This window comes from Scatophagus argus, chromosome 14 (assembly GCF_020382885.2).
Source record: "Scatophagus argus isolate fScaArg1 chromosome 14, fScaArg1.pri, whole genome shotgun sequence".
Lineage (NCBI taxonomy): Eukaryota > Metazoa > Chordata > Actinopteri > Scatophagidae > Scatophagus > Scatophagus argus.
Window position 1 is genome coordinate 2,713,905 of NC_058506.1, and position 21,524 is coordinate 2,735,428.

The window sequence follows — 21,524 nt, forward strand, 5'->3', positions numbered from 1 at the left end:
TAAGCGTCACACTCAGTGCCCACAGTTTGTTCAGCAGCACGTTCACTCCACAAATCCTATTTTTCTCATGCCAAAGGTGGCTTACTATTGTCAGATCTGGTGTGTGTGTGTGTGTGTGTGTGTGTGCATATCTGGAGAACTACCCTAAAGTCACAGTCGTGTTTGTGAGAGTAACTTCAGGTTCAACATAATATCCCTTTAAAGAAGATTTGATTGGGGCTATGAAGAGATTTTCCCTAGTAACACAGAACGTATATACAACATTAGCCTATGGTTCTCTGAAGGTTGGATGGAACCTAACCAAGAACTGACGTTAAGTGAATGTTCCTAATGAAGTCTAACGTTCCCTAAACATCGAGGGAACCAAACATGTACCAACAATGTTAGGGGAACGTTCAGGGAACATGACTGCAACCTGAAGAACCTACGTTCTCAAAACGTTCTTGGTACCAAAATGTGCTACTAGGATTGCTTTTAATCCCTGCTTTAGGTGATTCTGACTAATAACATCAGTGGCATAAAATAGAATTGTAACGACGCAATGCTCAATATTTACTAGCCAATCCAGCTCCAAAGTTACTGGATTCTACACTCAGACAAATTATTTGCAGGATAAATCTTTTGAGATGCATCATCTTTTCGTCAACATGGAGTCAAGACATAAAATAAAAATGACAGATTTAAAATTAATTAAAAACCCCCCAGTAGGTAACATCTTCAAGGGGAGCATAAAAAGGAGTGCATCAGAAATGCCACACTGCACCTGTTTAAAGACAGGGTGGCATGAGAGACACCTTAAAAAAGAAACCTCTGGATCTCTGGATCATACACAACCTGTGAGCTCACTCCTCTCCGACAGCTGACATCCATCCTACATCACCTTCTTTTACTTTTGCACCTTCAACACCACCACCACAGCACATCACACACCCATGCATTGCATTGATTTTAACAACACTGTTGATTTTGTTCTTTGATATCTTAACTTTAAAAATGATGTTAAGTCAGTATTATGTTTAGTGCAAGGAGGCACACTATAGAATTTCTCATTCTGCAATCAAAGGCCATAACCATGGAATGAACCTACACTCCCAGTTTGTAACACAGGCTTTCTGGTAGAAACTGTCATCGTCAGACATAAACTAACCCTGAGAAAACCATGATGACATCATCATCACCATCAAACCTCTCTCACAGAAGACATATAACTACATTTTCCTGCCTACTCCTCATATGATGACCTAACTGACCTTTACATGTAAAACCAATGATTAAATGCTCTTAAAATGCAATATTAAAGTATTACGCAAAAGGGCAAACTGTGGTGAGGTTTTCAAGATGGTGCATCCATATTTTTATTTGGAAAGAGAGAGCTGGGATGGTCCTGAGATTTGGGTCCACTCACTGGTGACCAGCCACTTGCAGTAGTCATGGCAACAGATATTTAGCATTCCTTGTCTTTGCTCCCTCCACTGCCCATTCCAAATCAGACTGTAAGAGTGCAACAAGCACAGGAGGGATCTGAGCAAAGAAATGACATCATAGCTCATGGAGGCAACACATTTGGTGACTGCTGTTGTTGTAACACTTTACCTTAACGTTTTTTACAAAGCAGTCTTTCTGCTGACTGAACATATTTAGCATATGACCGCCTTGAAATCAAAAACATCCTGCTGGAACGTGGATTTTAAAAAGAGAAATACTGAACTGAATTTCACAGAGCTGTCAGGGCTGCTCTGATTGAAACACGAGCGGGGGAAGCCGTTATCAGGAGGCACTCGAGATGAGAAAAAACCTTCATTCATTCAAATCATACTTGTATGCCATTCTTTTAAATATACCAGTTAAAACATATAAAACGCTGTTGTAGTATAAGCCATTTTGAGGACAGAATATCTCATGAAGCGGTGGTTCAGGATAAAGGTGACACAGAACTCAAAGCCAGTGGTCACGGGTCAAACGGGGCCAAGTCCTCTTTGCCAGGCTGATATACGGTCTCTGTGAGTCATTTCAAATACAATTTGAAGGCCTTACTGATCGTTTGATCCTCGTTGTTGTCATTTGTCTGAATATGCACTGCAGATTCACCAGCACAGGACAGTAGTTGTTTGTGTTCACCACCTCCGCTAACTGACACTGATAAGCATTAAGAATCAATGACTAGCCTCAATGAATACATGTTAATATTTGGTGGGTCTCCCATCCACAGGATATACACTCTATAGTGTCAGTGGGCATCTTTAAAGAAACAATGAAAGACATTTAGTTCATCCCTTTAGCCTTAGCTTTACTTAGGATGACATTTTTATCTACAGATCTGAAGATAGATCTATAGGTCTATAAAGATAGATAGATAGGCTGATACAGCCATATGCATTCTTTTGTGCTTTCTCCCCTCCCTTCTTTTCTACCTCTCACCAAGTGTTCTATATTCTAACTGTTCAAAGAGGTGCACCTGGCCTGGGAGGGTAGTGTTTAAAAACACCTTTGCGTGGAGTGGAGGCTTCTGAAGTGGGAACTGCTGGCATTAATGCCTCTCAGCCTGGAATTTGTCACTGTTGTGTTTGAACTTCCATCCATCCATTTTCTATAATGCTTATCCATCAGTGTTGCAGGGGTGCTGGAGCCTATCCCAGCTGACTACAGGCGAGAGGCGGGATACAACCCACCCCATAAGGTCACCTGAAGTGTGGGGAGTAACAACACAAATACCCCTGGCAATTGTACTCAGTCTAATCATTGAGCCGTTAATCTTAGCTTCTGTGTAAATTATCATGTGTCACATAGTGCAACAGAGATGATACAATAGTGTTTCAGTGGAGGTGAAGATCTCATTAAAAGTTTCACCAAAGGATGTCTACTTTGTCACCTTGATGTAGGGCTCGGTTCCTACAACCAGTTCCATTTTGAAACTGGTTACAAGGTGGGAAAAAATGGTTAAGGTTGGCAGCGAGTGAATCCCTTATTGGATGTTTAATTCACAACTGCAAAGAAAAAAAACTTGTGACTTACACCAACATGTGCTATGTGCAATACAGTTGTTAATAAGACTGGTGGACTTGGTAATTTCACCAAAATCAACAATCTTGACAAATGCAATATCTGCTGGAGAATACTCATAATAAGAAGGAAGCAACAAACACCTTCTTCAATATTTATGTGCTGTCCATCATGTTGAAGAATTTGTGTTGAGTGCTCAGCCTGTGCAGCCGTAACGTGAAGTGCATGCAGAAACATCTGCCCTTTATTTAGCTGATAACGCGTTAACAAATTTGACAGACCAGTGACTAAATCTGTAGTAAAAGTCCTACACCCTTTGTGCAGAACAGAATCTCTAACTAAGAGATGCCTTGATTTCCCCCCAAACTACCTATCCAAAAGATTCAATAAGGGATTTAAAAGGATTTGGATTGGTAAGCAGATTTTGAACTGGACTCAATATAATGTTATTGAACCCCATCCCCTGATGATACTGCAGGTCTCAGAGATGATGAAGTGGCCTTAAGATGAAGGGGCCAAAGCAGCAGCAGCAGTTTCATTATAGCTTTCCAGGCTTTGCTCCTTTCCTGCATGCGCATGTATAATACAGAGGAATTTATAGTATAGCTTTTAAAGGCCACGAGTTTTCTTTATCTCAGCGTTTGCCAGATTTTATTCCACTTATGCATTAGAGTTGTCAACTTCTCCAAAAACAATGTAATGTATAAGATGTTAATGTACTATGATGCACTGTGAATGTGCATTTTAAATCTTAAAAGAGTAAGCAGAATGGGCAAAATGGGATAAACTCCTGGTCTCTTCATAAGGTGCATGCCAGGTAAACAGGTAGAGAGCAAAAGAGATGCTAATTTATTGCACTGATCTTGATAAAGTGAAGAACATTTTGATGCCAGTTTCTCTCTGTACTTCTTTAACCTTGTGCTCCAGCTTTTACATTGATCTAACAACAATTAACTGCAATTTTGAGTTTTACAGAAAAGTTAAATGGACCTCGTAAGACTGCTGTACTACCCTATAAATAAAAGTGTCTCTGCGCTCATTAAAACATGAGGCCGACATACTAAATTGCCAGAGCACTTATTTAAGGCCTGACTGTCTGAAAGGGACAGTACAGCCTGTTGTTTTACTTCTGGGACACATTGCCTACCTCCACCAATGTGTGACGCTACCTCATTTAACTGCTGCAGCTTGCACACCTGTCTGACCACAGAGACAGCTGTGGGGCTGCCACAGCCGACTCACGCAGGGAGCGGCTGCAATGGAGGAGCAAGAACCAGAACAATACTGCTAACCAAAGGTGAAAGAAGTACTCAGGTCTTGTACCACAGTGTAGTAATGCTCTGTTACAAGAAAAGTACAAAAGAATTAGTTTGACTACTTAAAGTATCAAAAGTAAAAGTATGCATTATGGGGAAAGGCCTATTTCAGTATAATGTACATTATATTATTGGATTATTGTTATTGATGCATTCATGTGTACATCACTTTAATTATCAAGCTGGTAAAGGTTTTTAATCTTCATTTAAATAGTTTATCTGCTGAGGAGTTGTGAATCTATCTTTGGGGATCAATAAAACACATTAATACATAATATTACATCGTAATTTATTTGCTGATCATACATTGTACTATTAAACTAAATCTGTAAAGTAACTCTTACTAAAGATTACAAACAAATGTAATGAAGTAAACAAAATACAGTACTCTGAATTGTAGTGACGTGGAAGTAATTTCAAAATAGTACTGAAGTAGCTGCTTAAACGTATTTTGTTACTTTCCACCACTGCTGCTAACCCTGATTCGAGTAATTTGGGAATTAACAAAAGAGGTTCTACTGAAGTCAGTTAAGTTCAGAATGTTAAACTTAACAATATTATCTTGACTTTGGGACTCATGTATTTCTTTTATAACTTTCCTGCTGGTATGTGTGTGGCGCCTCCACAAAAAAACAGATTCTTCATGCCTCAGCAATTGTAAGACAGAAATGGACAGGCTAATCTCCCCCCTAAGCAGAACAAATACATGACTTGGATCAGTAACACTCTCAGTGCTGCAGTCCTCTATTGCCTATTCTTTCATTATGTATTGCCACTGCTGTCTGTTTTAATGTTGTTTTTATATTCTGGGTTTTTGTGTGTGTGTGTGTGTGTGTGTATGTGCGTGTGTGTTCAGCATACATCCAGAATGTGACATTATTCTCAAAACCCAGTTCATAGAGATTGTACATAACATTCAGTGACTACTAGAAATTATTTAAAAATATAATATCATGCATTTTTTAATTTATAAAGAGAGGGATATAGGTTTTAGCACTGTGAGTATCAAGAAAGTGACATGAGAAAGTGAGAGCGAGAGAGGCTGGCTTGAATTGAAATGGCTATGCGGCATGTGCTGTAACCGCCTATCGGCTGCTAAAATTATTATTTATTATCATTTTTATTTATTTATTTATTATTAATTAAGTTTAAGCATGTACTGATAAGGACTTTTAGGGCCGATCACCAGTATCAGACGATGCCGATCGCTGCTCAGCAATCGGCAATGTTGTTTTATTATCAATAGTAACAATAATAATAATGAATAATATAATAAACAATTATAGTGTTGAAAAACACATATCTATGTTACTCTATCCAAAACAATAAGTTTAAAACAACATGAAATGTTATCTGTTTATTGTAAAAAACAGAAAATAAATAGGACACAGTTGTCTCCTTCGTTGTACTGAGGTCACTGCTCCACCACTTAGGCAATTCTTGTATGTGATTACTTTCATCTACGACAGAAGTTTGCTGCTGTGTGTTAAGCTTAGCTGTTAGCTCCCTCAGTCAAACACACACCCTGGGACTCAGCTGTTAACAGCTAACAGCTAATTAGCTCTCTTTCCGCTGATTGCAATACTCAGTTTTAACCTGCATAACACATCAGAAATGTCCTGCTACCAAGCCTCTTGTGACCAAGGGGATAGATGGTCCACATTTCACCATCTTCACATTTTCGTAGGCCTCAAACTGTAACCAGCCAGTCGTCATCATCACACAGTTCAGTTTGTCATCTGTTAAGTGATGGTCTGTTCATCCCACATTTTCTTTAACCTGGTTGGCTAAGGATTCTGCCAGGGACGACAGGATGCCATTTGTAGTACGCTATGGCATTTTAATGATATTTAGAGAAACTGTCTCATGTGTCTTGTGTGAAGGGTAGAAAGAAGCTATTGAGGGTTAAAAAAACAGCATGAAAAGACTCAAGAGCTTGTGCTCAAGTCCCAAGATTCATGCTGAGGAGATAACATGGGGTAAAGAGATTGATTGAAGCTAAGACCAGAAAGTGAAAGGGGGAAAGAGCTGATGTTCAGAAACTGCTGAGTTCAGTACTTTTTTGACCTGTCCATTTTAATCTGTTCAGTAAAGTAAAATCATGGTGCAGTACTACGTGCTCTCTGACTGTGACTCATTGCCCAAGTCAGATTCACTAAGGTCCCACTGTCATTTATCTTGTATCTGGACAAAATCCAGATGACATTCATGAAACTATGTGCTTAGACTTAACTATGACGGACACATTCACCTTGCTCCTTCACCCACACATATCATTCAGCAGGAGAACTGATCAGGGTTTGGATAAACTCCAAACAGCTGCGTGCCTCGCATTTGATCATTTCTTCACTGCTTCAAGGAGACATAAAACAATTCCTAATTTTAGTGTACTTTTTTTTTTTGCAACTTTAGACCATGGATATATTAAAATTAAAATCATATGTCTGATCAGCTCTTCTGAAACCACCAATCATTCCTTTTTTTGTGAACATTCACCATGAAAACAACATCACAACACGGGACTCTTAACAGTGGCTAGTGAAGAGTAGATGCAGACACGTGAGGTGATATGGTGCACAATAATGGACCCGATCATAACTTTACTTCTTGAAGAAGACATTGTCCTCCTCCCAGAACCAGGTGTAGGTCAGGTTGCGAGGGTAGGCCTCTGCTTGGCAGGTGAAGAAGGCGTCCTGCGAGATGTTCACTGTGATGTTCTCTGGTGGTGATACAATAAACGGAGGGCCTGTGGAAGAAAAACATAATTAATTCAAACAATCTTGAAAGACATATACTGAGTAGAACACTTCATTAGAAAGGAATGAGACTAAATGTACTTTTGTCACAATGAAATTAAACAGAATTTAAACAGTTAAATTCCCATCAAATAGATTGACTTTTGCTTAGAAGGAAATCCACTTTTGCTGGTAGGGAATCTGAAATTTGAAAAATAAGGAACAGGGCTGTCACTTTTTATTCAAACTAAACTGAACCCTGATCCCGACCAAAAAAAAAGTACAGAAGTAAGGCTGAAATTTGCTCTTTAATGGAACCATGTAAAAAAGTCATATAGTATAGAGCACATACATGAGATCCTTTTACTGTCCACAACATGAAACTACTCTGTATGAAGCCATACTATCCTATGATCTAAATGACTGCATTGTCCATATAGGGAGCGCGGGTCAGTGTGAGGACATCATACAGACATTACTCAGCCACATCACATCCAATACAAACACAACAAGGGTGACTGTGTATACTGTACAGACACACAGGGATTTGCCCTCAGTAAAGGATTATGAGAACTTATTGAGTGATCCTTGCTCTACCAGATGGATCATCCTCCTTGCACGCATGGATATATTTATACCATGATTCTTGATTTATTCCCCAACTGTCACCATAACTACATCCATAACCATGCTGAGATTGGTATGAAAGCTAAATCAACTTATTCTACTTTCATCTACTTCAGCTACTAGCACACACTAATTTTACATGAGAGCACTACTCAACACTTCAGTGTGTGTCTATGTGGCATTTCACCCAAAATAGGACATACTACACATAAACACTGTTTAGAAAGACTGGACCAATGCATGTGAAATATCTCATGTGAACTAGACTAGTTCAGCAGGCATCATGCCAAAGATTTTCTATTGTGTTGATTTAATCCTTTCAAATCAACTGTCATACAGAATAGAGACAGATGAAGCCAAAAGAATGATCTGAAGTGTCAAAGAGATCCTTCTCTAAACTTTTCATTGACTAGAAGAGTACAAAAAAGGTATTGAGTGTTAAAAAACAGCATGAAAAAAAGTCAAAAGCTTGTGCTCAAGACCCAAGACTCATGCTGAGGAGATAATTGGGAGTAAAGAGATTGATCGAAGCCCAGACCAGAAAATGAATGAATGATAAATGATGTTAAAGAACTGCTGAGTTCAGTGAGTATTGTTTTTGACTTGACCTGTTTGTTCAGTTGAATAATATCATGGTGCAGTACTACGTGCTTTCTGATTGTGGCACGTTGCCCAAGTCTGAGGCCTCACTGTCATTTGTCTCGTATTTGGATAAAATCCACATGGCATTTATGACGGTTTTGTTTACACTGAACTAAAACAAACACACTCACTTTATTCCTTCACCCACACAGATCATAAATTGATCAGGGTTTAGATAAATTCCACACAGCTTTGAGCCTTGCGTATGTGTAGAAATGGCTAGAAATGTTTCCTTAATGCTTAAACTTTTATTTAACCTGACTACCTATTTTTCTTTATTTGTGGAAAGCTTTGATTAGAAAAATGTCACACAAAAGTAAAAAAAAAAAAAAAAAACTAGTGTAGAGCAAGTTCAAGACTTCAAGTCCTCCTGCCAGAAACCAGCCAGCGGAATAAACAGCAATCTGAGCGCATTTAGTAGTCCTATTAAGAGACCTGGAAAATATTAATACTGTCAGGATGCCAACAATAGTGGAGAATTTTATAGCGACTACTGACAGGGATCAGTTGCCATGCCAATGCATGCCAGTAATCTCAAAAGAAAGAGAGAGAGGAAGAGAGAAAGAAAAGAACCTCTTGCTGATGAACCTCTCATTAAACTAAATTATAGTTAATCTGATTACATTTTTATTTTATAAATATTAGCTTTAGTAACATATTTAAGCTCAACAATTAAGGCAACATAATTCTTAAATCAAACAAGTTCGGACAAAGGCAGATATCTGTATGTGAACTGTAAAGATGGGAAAAAAAACTACTGGCTGGTTTTCTTGACTGATGCAATCCAACAGTGACGAGGACATTGTTAACATTGCAACACTACACTGAACCATTTGTATCGCAGTTTAAATTCAACATGATCGACCACTTGTTTAACAAAAGAATACTAAAATTTGTAAAAATATGAGAAATACTCAATGGGATTCACCACTGTGTCAGTGTTTGTTTCTGTATATGATCTCAAACACACACATACATACACACTTTTGCTATTTTTTTGTAAACACTGTTCACATGAGCGAAATCTATAGTGAATATAGAGATATACTCGAGAGTGTTTTATCCTTTATGTAGGGGACAAACGGAATTGCTTTGAAACTTCAAATGGTCAGTATCTTGTCAGTGACTTAGCCCTTTCCTTGGGCATTCATTTCATCTGAAACCTCTCAACATCAGTCAGTGAATATTACCCATACTGCCAAGTATGAACACCCACATGTGCAGCATTCACAAGACCTTTGAACGTTTTCTCTTGATTGATCTCTTGATTCTCTTGCACAAATACACACATTTAGGGTTCATACATATTCCAATTTGTTCATAACACAAAAGGACAAACAAAAACAATACATTCACACACACAATCTGATGCACACATGCAGCTGAGTTGAGTCAGTGTTGCAACTAAAAACTGCTAATCCCATATGTTAGTTCTGATCTGTAGCCCATGGCCTGATCCTTTAACAGGCAGAGCATTTCCATCTGCCAGCCCCTTAGCAGGACAACCAGGACTAGGCCTGTGACTGTGTTGCTGGTGTTTGAGTGTTTGAGTGTTTGAGTGTGTGTGTGTGTGTGTGTGTGTGTGTGTGTGTGTGTGTGTGTGTGTGTGTGTGTGTGTGTGTGTGTGTGTGTGTGTGTGTCCCAAACCGTCCTATTTGGAACCAACTGAGTGCTGGAGATTTGTTGGCACTGTAGTCTCTTAGCTGATCTGCAGCTCAGTGGCTTTCCAGGATGGCCTCAATTAATCCATCTCTCCCGAAAATTTTACTGCACGGGTCAGAGAGCTGCTCTGGCTCAGACCTGGCGTTGCACTCAGTTTCTGTTCTCTTATGAATGAATGCAAGAAACGTCTTTTAGCATTCAAATGATGACAGCAAGCAGACATATTCATACTTAAGAATAAACCAATAGGCTGTTGTGCATAACTGTATTAGTGACTGTACCAATGATTCAGTACACCTGTGAGACAGTACCTGTCAGCGCCTGTACTGGCTGACCGATCCGTTTTACATAGGCATGAAAGCGATCCTGTCATTTACAGAAGGTTAAAAATGTGCCTCTTGAAAAGTTAATTTAAAGTTTAATTATGTGTTCATTCATTATGCAGTATTTCATTTAATATATGAAACATACATGTGTTTCACACAATTCATGTTGAAGTTCATCTAACTGTGGGGGAGTGTCATCCCCTAATGTCCCCTGATGTCTGAAATACATCTGAAATAGATTCTGCCTTTTTGATGATTTATTTTTTGCTAATTCCATGCTAATTTAAATTTAATTTTTAAGCCATTGTTATTGTTAGAAATTGCAAATTTCCTGTCTAATACAGTATTTTAGAACTTCAGTAAATTCAATTTTATGTAATAATGAACTATAACATTTCCCTGATTAAAACAATTTTGTTATCTTTGTGTCATTGTGTCTGTGTAAGATTTTCTTTTTAACATCACGTCATTTACATTATAAATTTTGAATATGCACATTTGCACAAACCTTTTATAATTGACAGGACCACTTTCACACCTGTGTAGGATGATTCTGGCACTGACACTACCTGTTAAAATAGTAATGTCAGCATCGCCAATGTGCTCATAATGGCAATGTTAAAATGCTGGAGTATAACAGGGATAAGGTTTAACATGTTCAAAATTTTAGCATAGCATGTTCACAGGCTAACATTCGTTCAGCTAAAGACAGGAGTGTCAGTAGCAAATTTTGTGGCTAACAACACAATAAACTTCACTTAAATCCACTGCAGCTCCTGGGTGATTCTGTGGCGTTTCCAGACCAGATGGGATATACACCAATCAGTCATAACATTATGACAACTGACAGGTGAAGTGAATAACACTGAGTATCTAATTGCAATGGCACATTTGTCCTTTAGGTTGATGTGCTGGAAGCAGAAAGAACTTTTGAACTTGAACAGAAAGAACTTTCAAATTGTGATCGCTAGATAATTGGGTCAGCGCATCTCCAAAACTTCTGGTGGGCAGTGGTCAGGACCTACCAAAAGTTGGTCAAGGGAGGAAAACTGGAGAACCAGTAACACAGTCATGGGCGGCCAAGGCTCATTGATGTGGGAAGCGATGGTGGGTCCTGCCATTCATAAGGATTTTACTATGACATGTACCACCTACCTAAACGATGTTGCTGACCAAGTAGACTCCATCATGTAAAAAGTATTCCCTGATGGCAGTGGTCTATTTCAGCAGGATAATGCAGCCACACTGCAAAATAGTTCAAGAATGGTTTGAGGACACAATAACAACTTACAGTGTTGACTTGGCCACCAAATTCTCCAGATCTCAATCCAATCGAGAATCTGTGGGATGTGCTGGAAAAACAAGTCCTATCCATGGAGTTAAAAGACCTGCTCTGGCGGTCTGGTGCCAGATACTACTGCATAACTTCAGAGATCTAATGGGGTCCGTGCCTCAATGGGTAAAGGCAGTTTTGGTGGCAAAAGAGAGACTTACTCAAAATTAGGCAGGTTGTTATAAAGTTATGGCTAATCGTTGTATAGTTCCTCCAGTAGATTCTAGGTCTGCCCACAGGATCTTCTGCCAGAAGGACATGGACAAAAACCTCAAAGAGAGGCAATAGGGATCTTAATCAGATGCACAAACCACCTCAGCTGACTTCTTTTGAGGCGAAGGAGCTGCTAATCTACTGCTCCCTCCCTCCCTTTATCCAGGCTCCTCCCCCTACCTCTAAAGTTGAGCACCGCCCTGCAGAGAAAACTCATTCCAGCCATTTGTATTCACCGTCTTATCTATTCAGTCACTAAGCAGAGCTCATGACCTTATGTGAGGGTTGAAGCGTAGACTGACAGGTAAATCTAAAGCTTTGCTTTCATTCTAAACTTCTTCTTCACCAAAACAGTCGAGTACAACTCTCACATTACTGCTAACACCGCACAAATCTTCTTGTCATCCTCTCACGCCATGAGTCTTGAACAAGGTCCTGAGACTCTTCAACTTCTTCGCTTGGCAAAGCAACACCCTCTCAACCCTTTTTTCCAGACCCAGACTATGGCCTCACACTTGGAGGTGCTGACTCTTTTCCCAGCTGTTTCACACTCAGTTGCAAACTAGCCCAGTGCAGGTCACAGTCCGAAGAGACTAACAGAAACACACCACCTACAAAAAGTCTCGGTTCTGAGATTCCAAACCCAGGCACTCCCCTCAACCCTTGATTTCCTATCAAAGTCACGGGGTAAATCATAATTGTGTGAGGGGCATACTGAATTGTGACTGGCTTGATGTCACAAATTCCTCAGATACCTAAGCGTGTTACCTGCCCTTTAGGACGAGCATACAGAAACTTTTCTTGTTCAACACAAGAATGTGAAAATGGACTTCTAGTGCCACACTCTACATCCTTTATTCCACACAGTGAAGCTCAAACATCAGAGTGAAGTAACTATCTGCAACATGCATGTTAAGGAGGGGAACTTAGATTGAATGATAGTGATCATCCATCCATCTATCTATCCATCCACTTTATATACCACTTAACCATCAGGGTCATGGGAGGGCTGGAGGCTATCCTAGCTGAGACAGGGTATACCTTGGACTGATCACCAGTAAATCGCAGGGCTGACACACTAAGACAGACAACCACACATGCACACACTCACACCTAGGGACAATGTAGAATAGCCAATTAGCCAACCTAATGTGCATGTTTTTGAGATCGTGAGAGGAAGCCGGAGTACCCGGAGAAAACCCACGCAGGCACAGGGAGAACATACAAACTCTGCACAGAAGGGCCCAGACCGGGAACCCTCTTGCTGTGAGGTGACAGTGCTAACCACTGCACCACCGTGCCGCCTGATAGTAGTCAATCTGGTAAAAACTGAGTGAAAGCGTTTTGGTTAGAGATCGTAATTCAGTTCAGATGAGATCATTGCCACTCAGGTGTGTTCATGCGGGGTATCATTTATCCTTTTTGGTGAGGTGTGTCTAACATCTAAGGCATTGGACACTGTGTTTACTTTCAATTTCTGGGAAAAACAATTAGTGCACTAAAGCGTGCCAGTGATCTGGCACATCATAGACAATAAATGATTCATTTGCTAAGTGTGTGTTGATTTTGTGGTGGACCATGGACTGATACAGACAGATCGTTTTACTTACACAAGCTGACATTTCATTTAGAGCTGGAGGCAAAAAAGCTCTCCCATCCTCTGATTCTTTATTCTCTGTTGGCCTCTATAAATAATAAACGGCTCAGATGTATGAATACAATTGTTATGCTCCATCTAGTATTAAATGTTCCTGTTGCAAAATGCAGCTGTTAGACGCCCCATACTAATTTCAGTGCAGTCTGGTCCCACTCCTAAACATACTACTGCATCATACACTATTTAAATTCTACTCAGTCTGTAATATTCATACGGACGTGATAGCACGCTTGAGAGATCAACTAGCTGATATTACAAAGTTTGTAATGTTTTATACCAGCAAAGATAAGATATATTTAGCTTTAACACATTTTAAATTTAGCTAAAACTTTTCCTTTTAGCCATGTTACAGGTGTCGCTCAGTGGAGGATGTCAGTATACTGGTTCACCACCTTGGTCCAGACTGACTTTGGTCCCCTCATTTTTCTCCTATCACCACCATAAGGTTGGTTATTGTCATCCTGTCTTTTCAGTGCCTGCAGTGGCCATGTTAGGATGAAATGGTTGAGCTGGGGAGTATATGCTACACCTCTATCCCGCTTGGATCTGCCTGGGAAACCAAGGTCTTGTCAATCACAAGGTAGCCATGTTCTCAAACATACCCTGATTAAAATTGGACCAACAATAAACTCATCAGGACTTCAACAGACATCTTTTTGAAACCAGTGAAGTCACCACCCGCTAGCCTTTAGAAAGCTTTATTTTAGCTTTATTTTTCAGAACAGAAAGCTCCATCCATATTTTATACATTAGTGGTACAGACGTTCAAGCACCACTGTTCTAAGTACAATCTAAAAAAGCTAATATTTTTTATTATTTTTTTCATTCCAATTTCTACATATGTTAAACAAGATGATACCTACTGTGTAGTACACATTAAACATTAACTTAAACCAAGTTGTCATTGTGAGTATATTAGAATACTGATATTAACCTTTAGATATCTCAAAACACTACTGTCGCTAAGAAGTCTACAGCCAGAGGTGCTAGCAGTTTCATTACACTGCAAAAAATGTACACTTCTGACTATAAACTTTTTTAGTTGTAGCCTAATGAAAATACTGGAAATATCATTGATTTATGAATGCACTTCAAATAAATTAAATGTAAATTAAACTCAAAAATATGTATTATGGAAATTCCCATACAACACTTGTTGCTGTGTATTTGCCTTGCAACACGTCTTCAGTGAAGCAACCAAAGACTGTCCTCGTGGCTCATTGAAAAAGTTTTAAAAGTGATGAGAGGAGCTGATGTTATTGACTGCTACTGAGTTCTGACCAAAAGTCAACATTGCCCATAACGTGTCCCTTCCACATACCCGCAAGAAAGTTAATATACCACTTTATCTACCAAAGGGAACACCATAAAGGCATAAACAGATAGTAGCATGTTATTATTTCATCAGATCCTTGGGTTTTAATAGGGAAATCAATTTCTGTGTGACCACAGAAACTGATAGCACAAAAACTGGTGCAAAAGTTTATCAGGGTCTGTTTGTCAGTTTGTCATATGTTATGTTTTGCCTATGTACTCTACATATATACATACTGTATTTTGTGTATCTTGGGATTACATGACTATTGCCAGTACCTGCTGTTGGAATGCCATGTGTCATGCTCTCTAGCTGGCACATAAGGCTTACATGGAAAACAGTTTTGGGAATTATCGGACAAGTGTAGGGTACAAAATCACCTCTAAAAGGGAATTTTACTGGTTTTCTGCAAAATGTTTCTGCTGTTGACTTCTGAATGGATGTTGCAATATGAATGCATATTGACATTGTGTTAATTATGCAAATAATACTGTGGGGGGGGGGGCGTCAAAGGGTTCTGCCAAGGCCAATAGTTCACTCTTCTATATGTCTGGATATATTTCCTAAATTATTAGAATTATGTCAAAATAAGGATGTGTGAAATTGAAGTGTCAGCATCACTTCTCACTCTCACTCACTCGCTTCATTGCTCTGTCTGTTTCTGCAGGTCTTTGTCTGTTTGATGTGAGCGTTACTTGAATCCTCAGATTTGGCATTCTATCGAGTTGTGTGGAGGTATGGTTGGATTTATTTTCTTATTTATTTGTTCAGAACGCAACTGCCATGAAATAATCAGTAAATCACTTTTTATTTCCCTGATTTTCTGCTTTGTTGCTGCTACCTGCACTCCCTCTCTTCATTCACTGTTTAGCTCGCTCAACCACCGCTCTCTCTAATCGGGGAGGAGGGGTCATCCCACAACTGAATCAGTGTGCCAAAAAGAAGCTAAACACAAAACAACAACAACAAAAAAAAAAAAAAAAACAAAGTTAAAGATCAATTAGACTGAAAGCCTTTTTTTGTTATTATTGTGTTATTTTGTTATTATCTATTTCTATAGATTGATTTCTAGAGATATATTGTTTATTACTTTGGCCACTTTAAGCATGCAGTGAAAATGTGTTATTGTGACAGCCCTAAGTGGATCAATGTGAGCAAATATATAAATCAATAATATCCAAAAACTTGTCCAACAATAAATCTGTCTCTTTGCAAGTTGTTGCTTAAAATCAGCTGACATGACCAATACTTCAGGCATGATGAAAAACACATTAAACATTGCTAGCAAAAATTCAATCACATGCTTTTTCATAGCTCCATATCTAATAACTTTCAGTTGAAGTGCCATAAGAACATGTAAAAATACTTCTCAGGACACAACAGCAAATACACATGTACTTACCTTGTACCAGCAGCCGTGTGGTGTGAATGGCCTCTCCCTGGGGGCTGAAAGCTCGACACGTATAGGCCCCACGATCCTCCCGGGTGATGGATAGCACCGTCAAACTCCCATCAGACACCTGAAGACAAACGATAAACTTTTAAATGTTTAAAATCTGCTGTTAAGGTGGATCTTAAAAGGGCACCGAACTGTGGTCTTCCAACCAAAAGAACATACTCTTTATCCCACTGTCACTGTGGACACATGCATTTACACATACAACTCTGATCTGGCAGCAAAAAATATATCTGGGCTCTCTGCTTTTTTTAGAGAAGTGTGTTTTTTAAAGGCAATAACTTAAGAAAGAACAGTGTGTGATGTTGAAAGCAACATGGTTGTATATCACTGAAGAACAGTTCTTGCTAAAGCAGAAGTTTCTTAATTACCCACTTACCCACAGTTACCCACTTAAGTTGTCTCACTCAGAATGCTGAAGCCTTTTAGCTTTGGCCTGTTAGCTTTTGCTAAATTTTGAATGCTTTTTCCCTTACAAGATGGCCATGGTTGTGGCTGAGTATTTTTGTGCCTAAACCTAATCAAACAAAACCAGATGGCCACCATTAGTGTCAAACAAGCTCCGTTCTTCTTGTGAAAGAAAGCAAGAATTTAATGTGCTGTTAACACAGTTACTGAAATTCAAGTCATGTTACCACCCAAATCTGTCTTTATATCTTTATATTTATTCACATACAAGAGATCACAGTGCAGACTTTTGTATCAACACCAAATGTTTTTTTTTGTTTGTTTTTTTTTTTTTAATTACAGCATCACCTAGATCCTCAGTCAGTGTAGAGCACAACCAGTCTATAGAAAAATTCAGTATAGTCTAGTGACTTGGGGAAAGCTGCTGTCTATTATAAATTTAGATATATAACTCTTCTATGAACAAAGCTCAGGCATGTGAATAATTGATCTAATATGGGGGAGGAATTTCCATTCCTACACCCAAGTTTTTGCCTGAAGACTCAGTTTCTTTTCACTGCGTGCATCAAGACCCTTGCTTTACACATGCAGTAGTCTCATTAAAACGCATGCGAAAGCTGCCTTTTTACACATAGCACTATTGCCAGTCTGAGCACAACCCGATTCAAAGATACCAGAGGACTATGGTCATTACTTGAAATGAAATATTCTGAAGATGAAATATAAAGACATTATATACCTTATACTTGGCACTGCTGACCATGAGGCTGCCTTCCCGCAGCCAGCTGACCGAGGGTTTGGGGTTGCCGAAGGCTGTGCAGGTCAAAGTGATGCTACCCCCCTCCTTGGCCTCGACGTACTGGGGTGGTGTGTCCGTGAACGTGGGGGGGGCTGGGGAGTCAAAGGATAGGGTGAAATTTAGAGAAGAATAAACAAGGACATGTTGAAAATATCTCAGGAAGACTGAGCACGAGGGGCAGAGGTTTTTCTGTAGAATTCTTGTTTTGACGCAATTGAAGCTGCATCAGTTTCATACTGTCAGGAGTGATTAACCACATTCAATGATAACTCCTCATAAAACAGCAGAGTTTTGAGAACATATATTTTGGTCATTGCAGATCTCAGTTCACCCAGCATTCACTGAGCCCTTGTACCATATTCTCTCATACGTTCTTATCAAAACATGATAATAGAATAAAATGAAACCAGTACTTGATCTTTAACATTAACGTTTGTGTGCTGCTCTGTGTATGATGACTGATTTGTCTCTGGTAAATCTTCCCAACAGTGTGCATGTTTAACTCGCAGAAAAAAAAAATCAAGAATTTTGACCAAAACAGGATCAAGAATGCCTCACTATGCAAACAGACGACTCCAGATGCTGTACAGAGCCATGACATCTACATGACTGCTGCTACTATTGAAGGCCATTTCTGTAACACCTTCTATGAAGACCACATCTATAATGTGTTATTGGGGCATTCATAGTGCATTATTGTGCATTCAAAACATTTTATGACAACATTCATAAGAACACACAATGTTTTCTGATGCATTACATCAACAGTCAGCTAGAGGTTGACTGATGGGGCTTATAAGGCATTAAGACCACCTATACTCACCTATACACACCTCAACAGTGAACTATACTAAGAACTTATAGAATACTATTATGCATGCAGTATCAGTACTAATCACTCATGAAGCAGCAAATGCATCACACTTTACTTACCACCAATAATGAAACATCATGATAAAACATGGATTATTATAGATGCATCAATATGTATTTTGCTTGTATTTTACTCAACAGATATTATAGCATTTCAAGTCTCTAATATAGTTGATTATTGGGTGTGAGTTTAGGTAGTCATAATGTATTTAACGTCTATAATGTTTTATGACTGTTGATATAATGCATGTTTTGTTGCATGTAGTCATAAAGCATTATGAATGTATTACAGTTACAAGTAAGATTGCCCCCATAACCCGTGACAGTTGTAGTCTTCATAGAAAATACATCTAGACTAGGTATAACTAAAAGGTCAAGATAGATTTTTGTTTAGGAGAACATGGTTACATTCTGATGGGTCAGCTGTATTTAATGACCCAATTAAAATATTACATTTCTGTTTTGCTGGCTCAGTCTAGTTATAAGTTCAAAACCTTGTGGTATTTTCTTGCAGTCTCATGTTTATTGTTGAGCATTTATTACCTGCTGCCACTGCAACCATACTGCACCGTGAGAGAGCATTACTCGCTGCTTGCTAAGCACTGGGAACGATTCCATAAATGAAGACAGAGCTGCAGTGGTAGCTCCATCTAGCAGGATTAACATATCTGATTAACATAATGGCAAAAATAAAATAAAAAAATAAATAAAATATATATATATATATGTATATATATATATATTTTTTATTTTATTTTTTTTTATACACTGCAGTTCCATTAATTGGTTTTCACTGTATTGCATTGGTATTTTCATGTCTTTTCTCCCCAGTGCAAAAAGAATTTATCTCTTGTCAAAAAAGTAAGCAAGTGATCAAGTCATTTGCTTAACATTACTTTCTGTATTATTTGATAAAATAATCTTTTCTAGAACATATGTGTATAATTATCTCACCAATCTTGACATGAGAATATAGCAGGACTCTATTTTACAGTTTTCCTTCCATTTTCTATGAATTCAATGGTCATGCATACAGCACAGATGTTTCACTCTCACTGTTTACATTGTCATTACAATAACTTGAAATTGTTCACGCTTGTCAGTTGAAGGAGTTTTGAGGTGAAATATAACAGTGATGTGCAGCAGGAAATTTAATCAAATAGGACGGGGGCTCTGAGCTGAAGCAACGCTGTAATTCCATAGGAAATATTAAAAAAGACACTGAAAACTTTAAAGGTAAATTCTTGGTATCAGAGACGTTCTCTCTTCCCCTTTGAGGGACAAGCCGAGTGTACATAATAGCAGGAGAGTGGCCAATCAAACAAATCACCAAGTGACCACTTAATAATACATGTGTGTGAATCTTTACCTGGCCTTGCCTTTATTATCCGGTTGGTTTAACATGTCTCAGAGTCTGCAATTTTAGATTTGTGCCAATGCAAAAAACGAGACGTGAAAGCCAGGAAGAAATGCAAAGCTTGTGATATAAGTGAACAGGAATAAGTGCTGAGGAATATATATGAATGCTTTAACCCCTGGTGCTGTGAGTGCACGTACACCAACAGCACATGCTCACGCATTTATATGGAAAACACACTTGTAAACAGTTCAGGAAATGTTTTCTGTTTTAGATACTAATGCGCAGGCACATCTGTCCCCAGAAAATATCTTCTGTGCTGACATTTGCTGTCACAACAATGTTTTGTTTTTGGTTTTTGTAGGGTTTTTTTTCGCATATTTATTGAGAACTTGTTTTTTGTTCTTCATCAAGGACATGAGTTCACTGAAGTTGCGGTTGCAAAATTTTGGTGTGACTCCATCTTCCAAATGTCTCCATTTATAAAGTCAGCTCTTTGTAGAAATAAACACATACAACAGAGCGAAGGGTGGAAAATTAATATTTCAATATACTGAAACAACATTAAACAACATTAAAAGTGAACACTGAAAACTGAAGAAGATAAACAGTTTTGGTACCATGCCTTTCAGGGCGTTTTTTTTTTTTTTTTCATCAGTCAAATGATACCTAGTGATGTGCCAGGGATGTTGCATTTCGTGAAAACATTTTTCTAAATCCTCTTTAGCTCAGACATCAGAGGAGGGATGATCACACAAGACAACTGGCATGTCTTCCTACCAAAACATACTTAAACTGTGTTTCCTAACTATCCCACCTAAACCTACTCTGGTCAATGCACAACACATTCTGACATTATTCTCAGCGATTCAGTACAGATTTTGTTCAGTCATAATTCCTGTTTTGATATTCTCAATCTAATCACTTTAGGCCTGAAGCTGATCTGCTTACATGTGTAATCCTGTAGTCTCTCAATTGCTAACATGTCATTCCATCTGCAGCCATAAGCCCAGCCATAGTGCTAATTCCATGGCGCAGCCGTTGCCACGCCACAGAGGTTGTGACAATAACAGCACTTCGACCATGACACTACAGTATCTCAATTAACTCATTTATGATTTTGAGAAAAAAGAAAGTAAGAAAATTTGTAAAGTTATTTCCCGCTTTCAAACCAAATTCCAGTCAAAACAATACTGTGGCTAAAAATCTGCTTATTATTATTATTAGCTTTTTTATTTTTCCATTTGATCATTTTGTGTAAGTGTGCATGAGTCAACACGTGTGCAGTCTGTTACAGACCTGCTATCTTTAAAAATTTTCTGATGACTCCGCAGTGGTTGGTGAGTACAGGACTGTAGTGGACAACTTTGTCACTTGGAGTGGGAAAAAGCACCTACAGCTCACTCTGACAAAGACTAAGGAACTGGTGGTGGACCTGAGAAGGACTAAGGCTCCAGTGACCCCTACCAACATCAAGGGGGCCACTGTGGAGGTGGTGGAAGAGTACAAGTACTTAGGGGTGTACTTGGATCACAAATTGGACTGGTGCAAGAACGTGGACACTGTACAGAAAGGGCCAGAGTCGCCTCTATTTTCTAAGGCGACTGAAGTCCTTCAACATCTGCAGGACGATGCTGAGGATGTTCTATGAGTCTGTGGTGTCCAGTGCCATCACATATGCTGTTGCCTGCTGGGGCAGCTGCCTGAGGGTGAGGGACACTAACAGACTCAATAGAATCATCAAGAAGGCCAGCCATGTTGTGGGAGAGGAACTGGACTCTCTGACAGTGGTGTCTGAGAGGAGG

At 39.0% G+C, this 21,524-nt stretch overlaps 1 protein-coding gene across 4 annotated transcripts in view; it reads right to left on the bottom strand.

Moving 5' to 3' along the window:
- LOC124070318 (protein turtle homolog B-like) overlaps positions 1–21,524 on the bottom strand; it is a 119,085-nt gene that overhangs the window by 51,071 nt on the left and 46,490 nt on the right. For 3 of the 4 annotated variants that reach the window (XM_046410122.1, XM_046410123.1, XM_046410121.1), the window contains exons 4-6: positions 17,430–17,581; positions 16,229–16,346; positions 6,921–7,062 (exon numbers count right to left, since the gene is read on the bottom strand). In XM_046410122.1, the coding sequence (XP_046266078.1) occupies positions 6,921–7,062; positions 16,229–16,346; positions 17,430–17,581 (412 nt within the window). Of the gene's footprint in view, positions 1–6,920; positions 7,063–15,667; positions 15,744–16,228; positions 16,347–17,429; positions 17,582–21,524 lie in introns of those variants that run through there. The other variant, XM_046410124.1, reaches the window with a different exon arrangement.